This window comes from Neopsephotus bourkii, unplaced genomic scaffold, assembly GCF_033783945.1.
Source record: "Neopsephotus bourkii isolate Nb327-2 ecotype Australia unplaced genomic scaffold, CSIRO-AGI_Nbou_v1 NB_1825, whole genome shotgun sequence".
NCBI lineage: Eukaryota > Metazoa > Chordata > Aves > Psittaciformes > Psittacidae > Neopsephotus > Neopsephotus bourkii.
The window spans coordinates 13,993,624-14,002,038 of NW_026902298.1; the positions used below are offsets into that span (position 1 = coordinate 13,993,624).

The 8,415-nt window shown below is 40.7% G+C and overlaps 1 protein-coding gene across 2 annotated transcripts in view; it reads left to right on the top strand.

The window, feature by feature from the left end:
- KIAA0586 (KIAA0586 ortholog) overlaps positions 1–6,875 on the top strand; it is a 76,537-nt gene extending 69,662 nt beyond the window's left edge. For both annotated transcript variants that reach the window (XM_061343624.1, XM_061343622.1), the window contains exon 31: positions 6,468–6,875. In XM_061343624.1, the coding sequence (XP_061199608.1) occupies positions 6,468–6,549 (82 nt within the window). In that variant the 3' untranslated portion in view covers positions 6,550–6,875. The remainder of the gene's footprint in view (positions 1–6,467) is intronic.
- Positions 6,876–8,415: the final 1,540 nt, after the last annotated feature.

An 8,415-nucleotide genomic window follows, 5' to 3' on the forward strand; every position in this document is an offset into this window, starting at 1 on the left:
TGTAGCTGAGATGGAGGGTATAGCTAGACATGAGTCTGAACTGGAAATACTGTATAATAATTATAATTAGTAACATGATTGACATTGCAGTGTATTGTCTCCTTTAAGTGTAGCCTTCAGAATTGTTCATATCAAAATATGGATGTTTCTTAGCAGTATATGCCAGCCCAGCAAGTCTGGAAGGATTCTCATTTTGCCAAAAGTGCTGTTTCTTGGGTTGCTATACTTGGTAACTTGCCTGTACAACCACATACGAAAATGAGGGAATTTTTCTTTGGTACCATACAGATATCCATGGAGACATGGATCGGACACACATTGGCACAAATATATCTCTCACACCTTTACTTGCAGATAAAAGGAGCAGATAAAATGTTTCTACTGAGAGTAGTTCTGTTACGTTTGGGCTTGTAGGTATTTTTCTATTTTACAGTCAGTACTGTAAAGAATTTCTGATAACTCTGTTTCCCTGCTAATGGTCTTTGTAACTCTATCCCAGATGTAAATATGTTTTTGGTAGGGAAAAAGCAAAATGGGGGAATGACACAGGAAAAAAAAAAGGCGCTTTCATTACCAGTTTTAGGGTGCTGAGTTACATATCTGCAGGTGCTGTGCTGTCCCCAGTGCTCTGAGCACTTGAGATAATACCATCTGGAGGAAGTTATTTGTTGGGACAGGACAGTGTTTTAAACTTTGAAGTCAGTAATAAACAAAGTGAAGCAGCTGGAATCTGGCAGGAGAAGAAGCAAGCTGTTCATATCAACCCATGCTATTGAAGGAATGAGAGCACTGTACTGGAGTTGTTTTTACATATGCTTGGAGGTTTATTCTTCATCTAGAAGTTAGCTGCTTCTGTTGCTATGTTAGAGACTAGAGGGAGGGTTGCTGGGAAGTGATGGTTGGTTTTAAATTTTAGGAAGTAATATGTAGGTAATTACAGTAATTATATGTCTGGTTTTATACTGAAACAATAGCCTAGGTATTGATCCTTCAACCCTCTCCCTGTTTTATGTTTTAAAGATGCCTCTTTTCATTTACATGATACGGGTCTGGTTTAGCTCCAGGTAGATTAAAAATAGAAGTTTTATTTAATATATGGACACTGACTTTAAGGAGTTAAAGCACATAACTTTTATTTGACTTTAAAGTCATACTTGTTTAGTCTTTTTATTTTGCCATACAGAAAAATAAAAAAAAAAAATTTAAACATTTTTCTTTGTTCTTACTGTAGCCACATGGTATTAGCAACCAAATCTCCCTTTAGTGTGTTTAATTCCTTTTCCATTTGGTACATTCACGATACACTTGTATATCGCATACTATCTGTATGATGGTACCTCTTAGACAAAAACTCCTTTCACAGGTCACGGGATAGTTGACACACCATTAATTTTTATGTTTCTGTTGAAGATCTGGAAATTTAGTACGGTGCATGAATTTGTTATAGATTGCCAAGAACAGGAAAAATCTCTAATCTGAAATCTGACCTTTTCCACCAGTGGGTGACCAAGATGTCTTCAGTCACTGTTGAGTTTCCACCAGTCAAAGGACCCTTACTCACTTATTAAGAGTGTCAGCTTTCACAGTTTATATGAAGGTACTCTGTTAGATGGTGACAATGAATTTGGAAAATTGGAGGTCACCTGAGGTCACAGAGTCTATTTATTGGATTTTAACAAGGAAAATTTTTATAAATACATCTAAGTACATGATTACAAAATAGTCCCAAGTACTTCCAGAGCCTCTTAAGGAGGGGGAAAAAGCTGTGAAGATTACCTGCCTTCCTGCCCTGCACTGCTATGTAAATGGAGAAATTTTCCGTTCCATTTTTATGGCATATCAAGAGATTATAAGCACCACTGCAGTTTGCATATTTGTGGCAGTGAGGAGTTCAAGTTTTAAGAGGAAACCATCTTAGTATTTGTTATGAGCTGTTCTCTGATGGGAGAAGAAATAAAATGGAATATCACATTGTTGAAGAAGGAACTGTCTAGGGACTGTGCTTGTACATAGGCCTGTACACAGCAGTGTACAGCAAAAGGCAGACACAAACATCGGTAAATAACATATATGTGAGGAGGAATACAAACATTTTAACCTATGTGCTTTTATTTGTGTATTTATTCACATACTCATCCCTATACGTATACATGAATGTGTTTTATGCTCTGTTCATGCACAAAGTTATATTAAGCAAAAGGTAATAAAGCACATGTGAGAGTAACTTAGGAGTTTTATCTTTGGGCCAGTTTTAGGACTAGCAGCTTTCTGTCTTGGAAGGTTACAGTCATGGAGCAGAATCTCTCATGTAGCTAAAACAGGATATCCATAGTTTTTTTACAATTAAAATGTTGAAAATCCAGGCTCTATATTTTCTGCGTGCATCTAACAAAACCAAGGATTTCAGATTTCTGTCTTTAAAAAAGGGAAATGTTTCATTTGGATATTTTTAAGCTTATCTTTAAGGAAGTTTAGATAACTCAGGACTTTGTACCTTTTCTCTTGAGCAAGCAATTGGAATTACTCTTTTAAATTTTCTGTCCTTTTAGCATTTTATATCTATTGTAAAACTGAACTACAGTATGTCTGTAAAATATTTTAGAGTATGTGTTAGGAAGGATCAAATAATTGAGAAGTTACTACAGAACCTTGGGGTAAGGGAATATAAGTCCCCCCTCCATTTTTTCTTTTTTTCCTTTACTTCTTTTTTAACAAACCTGAAAACAGCTGTTGAAACAATGACATCATGGAATGTGACATGACTGTGGAAATTATTAACTAAGTCAATCTTTGAAAGCATCAAAGTACACATAGTGTTGGAGAGTTGCTTAGCGTCTAGGATGATTTACAAAGTTTCCTTGAGCATTACACATTCACATCTTTACTGTGTGTCATCTTCACGTCTGACCAAATAAATGCTTTGCTTTTCTTCAGTTTCCCTTCTGAATAACCTATTTTTATCACGCGAACACGGCTGCAGCATAAGCTTATGGAAGTACTTCTGGAAAACAAAACACAGATGTTGCTTGCACATCTTAGTGTTGTTACCATAAACGTGCTTTTAAATCATGTTCAGAAGTTGTGAGATTTTGCATGTTGTCTTACTGCTTGTGTGTTAGGTTTGCTCAGGCCTATGCCAACCCAAATGCTGGCAGCTGTGCTTTACAGAGGAATTTGGGTTGGGGGTGACAAAAGCTCTCCAACTGGTGAGGAGAGTCTACTGGAACTACAGGACAATGCTTCTTGCATAGTGCGCAAGTGGCTGTGGCAAGCAGGTAATATGTTGATTCCCTGGAGACACAAAAAATGTGCTTGTACTCTTCCTGCCTCTGCCTGCCTTTCTGAACAGTAAGAGGCTTGGCTGGCACAGGTTGCTCCATGTACTGACTTTGGCTTCATTTCTGTTTTACTTCCTTGGCTGTTGGCTGCTGTTCTAGCATGAAAAACACCAGACAAAATTTTATTTTAGCAGTGGGTTTTTGTTGTTTTAATTAGACATTTGAAGTGTGCTTTGCTACAAGTCAGATGAAAGCAGGTTACTACCACAGTGACATAGTAGGTAATTAACTGGGGTAAAAGAAAACCTAACTTCATGATTTTACTGGGGAAAATAGTGTTTTCATTACCTAGTCTATCACAAAGGAAGGGAAAGTTGTTTTAGCTTATTGGAATAAGAACAAACTCAAAGAGAGCCTTTGCTGTCATACACAGACTCATGTGTGTTTATTTTGCTTGTAGGTGCTGCACTTAAATGTCCCAAGGACAACTGAAATCTCAAAATTCTTTTTCTGTAGATTTGTGACTGTTTTACCATTCATTCAATGCCATTTCTCCTGTCCTCCTTGATTCTGCATTTGTAGCCTGATTCGTGTCTTGCTCTCTCTGTTCCATGAATTGATTCATCTTGTCTCCTTCCTCTGGCAGAATATACTAACTTTTGCCCATGACCCTTATCCCTTTCTATCTCTGGTGTCTGGCTACATGTTATTTTGCATCACTCCGGTGGCTACCAGACAGGAGGACTTCGAATCATGGAACAATTAGGGTTGGAAAGGACCTTAAGATCATCTAGTGCTAACCCTGCCATGGGCAGGGACACCTCACGCTAAACCACGCCACCTAAGGCTTCGTCCAACCTGGCCTTGAACACTACCAGGGATGGAGCATTCACAAGCTCCCTGGGTAACCCATTCCAGTGCCTTACCACCCTAACAGGAAAGAATTTCCCCCTAATATCTAGTCTAAACTTCCCCTGTTTAAGTTTGAACCCGTTGCCCCTTGTCTTGTCACTACAGTCCCTAATGAAGAGTGCCTCCCCAGCATCCCTATAGCCCCCCTTCAGATACTGGAAGGCTGCTATGAGGTCTCCACGCAGCCTTCTCTTCTCCAGGCTGAACAGCCCCAACTTTATCAGCCTGTCTTCATGCAGGAGGTGCTCCAGTCCCCTGATCATTCTCGTGACCTCCTCTGGACTTGTTCCAACAGATCCATGTCCTTTTTATGTTGAGGATACCAGAACTGCACACAATACTCCAGGTGAGGTCTCACGAGAGCAGAGCAGAGGGTCAGGATCACCTCCTTCGACCTGCTGGTCACACTCCTTCTGATGCAGCCCAGGATACGGTTGGCTTTCTGGGCTGCAAACGCACGCTGCTGGCTCATGTTCATTTTCTTATTGACCAACACCCCCAAGTCCTTCTCCGCAGGACTGCTCTGAATCTCTTCTTTGCCCAGCCTGTAGCTGTAGGACCTAGGTGTAGGACCTTGCACTTGTCATGGTTAAACTTCATAAGGTTGGCATCTGCCCACTTCACAAGCGTGTCAAGGTCCCTCTGAATGGCATTCCTTCCCTCCAGTGTATCAACCGAACCACACAGCTTGGTGTTATCGGCAAACTTTCTGAGGGCGCACTCAATCCCACTGTCCATGTCAGTGACGAAAATGTTAAACAAGACCGGTCCCAACACAGATCCCTGAGGGACACCGCTCATTACTGGTCTCCAGCTGGACATTGAGCCATTGACCACAACTCTTTGTGTGCGGCCATCCAGCCAGTTCTTTACCCACCAAGTGGTCCATTCATCAAATTGATGTCTCTCCAATTTAGAGACAAGGATGTTGTGTGGGACAGTGTTGAACACTTTGCACAAGTCCAGGTAGATGACATCAACTGCTCTACCCCTGTCCATCAGTTCTGTAGCCCCATCACAGAAGGCCACCAAATTGGTCAGGCAGGATTTCCCCTTAGTGAAGCCATGCTGGCTGTCACCAAGCACCTTGTTGGTTTTCATGTGCCTTAGCAAGCCTTCCAGGAGAATCTGCTCCAAGATTTTGCCAGGCACAGAGGTGAGACTGACTGGTCTGTAATTCCCCAGATCATCCATTTTCCCCTTCTTGAAAATGGGGATTATATTTTGCTTTTTCCAGTTGTCGGGAACTTCACCTGACTGCCATGATTTCTCAAATATGATGGCCAGTGGCCTAGCAACTTCAGTCGCCAGCTCCTTCAGGACTCACGGATGGATTTCATCAGGTGCCATGGACTTGTGCACATTCAGATTTTTAAGATGGTCTAGAACCAATTCCTCTCCTACAGTGGGCCCAAGGACTTGATGTGACCTGTCCCTTGCAGGAGCTGCTGGTGCATTGATGACTGAGCTGTGCAGAGGCTGGTCCCTCTCCCAGGATGTTCCACATTTTGCTGGGTCAGATTGAAGGAATGGGAAGTGGCAGTGTTCTGTCTTAGACTTGCTGGAAGGTGAATGTAACTTCTGAAGTCCTGCAAACCGCATCTCCAGGGGGAAGGCTGTGTACCTTTTCTTTGGAGTATATCAGAAGGTGATGGAAGGAAGATGAACCACAAAGAGTAGCAAGAAGGACCCTTAATGAGTCAGGGCAGTTAGGGAAGTGGAGTTAGGGAAGAGCTAAAACAGCTTCTCACTTGTGTTTTGGGCAGCTGAAGCATTGCTCGGGTGTTTGTCTCTGCAGGACTTGTAGTCAGTGGCTTCAGATTGTATTGCTTTGCTTTTTCTGATTGTATATAGGTATGTGGTCTTGAATAATCTGAATGTTTTCTAAGGGTTTGTTGCAACCAGTCATGCACATATTTAGAAACACAGTATCTATGGATCTCACTTCATTTCTGCGGGAACCTCCACTATGCGTATTTGAAGTTATTCTGAGGCACCGGACATTATATATTCCTGTGTGTGGTTTTATGTATGGTGTATCTGTATGTAATTACAACCCAGTCTATATGTGTACAGAAGCCCATCCTTTTGTTACCTGATGAAGAGAACTCTGATGGCTAGAACAGCACTCTAAGATGCCTCAAAACTGAGGAGAGTAAGGGTGTCTGTGACTTTGTATTACTGTGGAGTAATGCAATATGGAGATGACTCACTACAGCTTAGTTGTTTGTCATAGAGAGCAAATAATGTGTTTTGTTCTACTTTTTTATTTTTTAGGAGGGAATGCTGCCCCGCATCTACATTCACATGTTTCTGCGGCAGAGATGTCAGTGAAGCTGCCTTCCATGAACACAGATAATGAGACGCAAAGTAGTATACATGGTGATTCAGAGTCTTCAGGGACAGATACGTTTTAAAGCTTACTGCTTTTTATGAAAGTCACTGTCTGAAGATTTTATCATTGGTACATTTGTCTGTCAAGTGTGATAGTCTGGGTGTTTCACTGAAACACCAGTCTTTAGTACTGTTTATTTTCTACTATTTTTCTTAAAATTTTGTTATGGTAATAAATTTAGGCAATGATTCTGTTGTGAATATAACAAATATTTTTAAGCAAATAAAATGCAGTTCTTTCAGAATCACTATGACTTTATGTCAGTAAAGGCCATTTAAATATTTACTGTATGCACGGATGAATGTGGAAGTGATTGGTATTAAAATCTGTCTCACTGTTGGGGAAATAAATGCTTGGTTCAATATAATGTCAGTACTGTCAAAATATTGAGCCAAAGGGAAATATATTTGAAACTAAAGTTTGCAAGAAAATTGTGGTTTTAGGTACATTCAGAGCTTGTTCATTCTTAGAAGTCTACTATGACAAAATGGTAATTCAAAATTGTATGTAAAAGAGACCAATAGAGTTTAGACAATAGAGTTTGGATTGCTATTCTAAGAAATTTCTTTTTAGAATTACAAGAATTTTTTGCCATTTTGATGTTTATTTCCCTAAAGACTTTTTCTCACTTGAATCATGCCTGTATCGGAGATTGTCTGGGTAAGGTTATTTGTTGACATTTTTGAATGTAAATTCCGCCTTCTCATGAGACAGAGCTAGTTGCTGCAGTCTCAGCCGTTCAGAAGCCTGATGTTCTCTAGTCAAAAATACCATAGTAATAACTAACATCAAGAGTGTGTGATGATATTACCACCGTCCCAGGGATTGTTCCATTTTTTTATTGCCTCAATCAGGGCAATGTGGTCAATCCAGCAGTGACTGGGTGGATGCTGGGATCATGTGCCCCAAGCAGCATCCAGGCAAATAAAAAAAAGAGGAGTTCAGCCATGTTCCAGTAAAAAAACGAAGAAAGAAGCTCTTCTGCAAGCAAGCCAAACAAAGCTTTTGCTCTGTTCCTCATGCTGTCTGAGCCTTTCATGGGGTATCTGTGGAAGAGATAACTGTGGCACTTTCAAGGACATGGGGGGTGAAGGCATCTCTCAAAAGCTAGGAAAAAGTACTTTTGGGTTCATTTGTACCTTTTGACACTGGGGCATATAACTTTATCTGCACAGCTTCACTGCATTGCTGAAAGAGAGCACTTTGTTGATGCAGATCGTCGTAACTCTGAACAGTTCCCCTTACTTGTATTTTACAGAGCCTGCACTGATTTAATCTCTCCATAACAGAGAAAGATTAGAAATTCTTTTTGGTTTCATTTTGATCTTATTTGCCACAATGTTGAGTTGATTTGCTGAAGAACCTGCAAGGGTAAATGGAAAAAGAGAGAGCTTTGACCATTTAAGGTCAGTAATATCAAGAGGATTCAACTTTAATGGGTGTCTCTAGCAACTTGCAGAGCTGTGCTCGTCTGTTTTGACAGAGATGTAAATAGCAGATTTGGGTGGGGGACAGAAGTGTGGTACGCTTCATGCAAAATGCAGTAGCAGTTTTTTAAAAGGTACAAATGGGACGGCATTACTGGGAGCTGGTTTTCAGCATACAATGCCATGAACGTTGTGTCCAGCACTAAAGTTGCTTCTAGGTGTTCTTAAACTGTGGCAAGCCACCAGGAGCAGAGGAGAGCATCTGTGAGTTTGTGCCAAGTCTATGGAGCTACGTATATAAATCAGACTACTGACATGATCGATACTTTAAAAACAGCAGCTTTTTGGGGAGTGGTGGATGTGTTCTTTCACCCTGCAGCAGGTTGCTACAGCAGGGCATCAA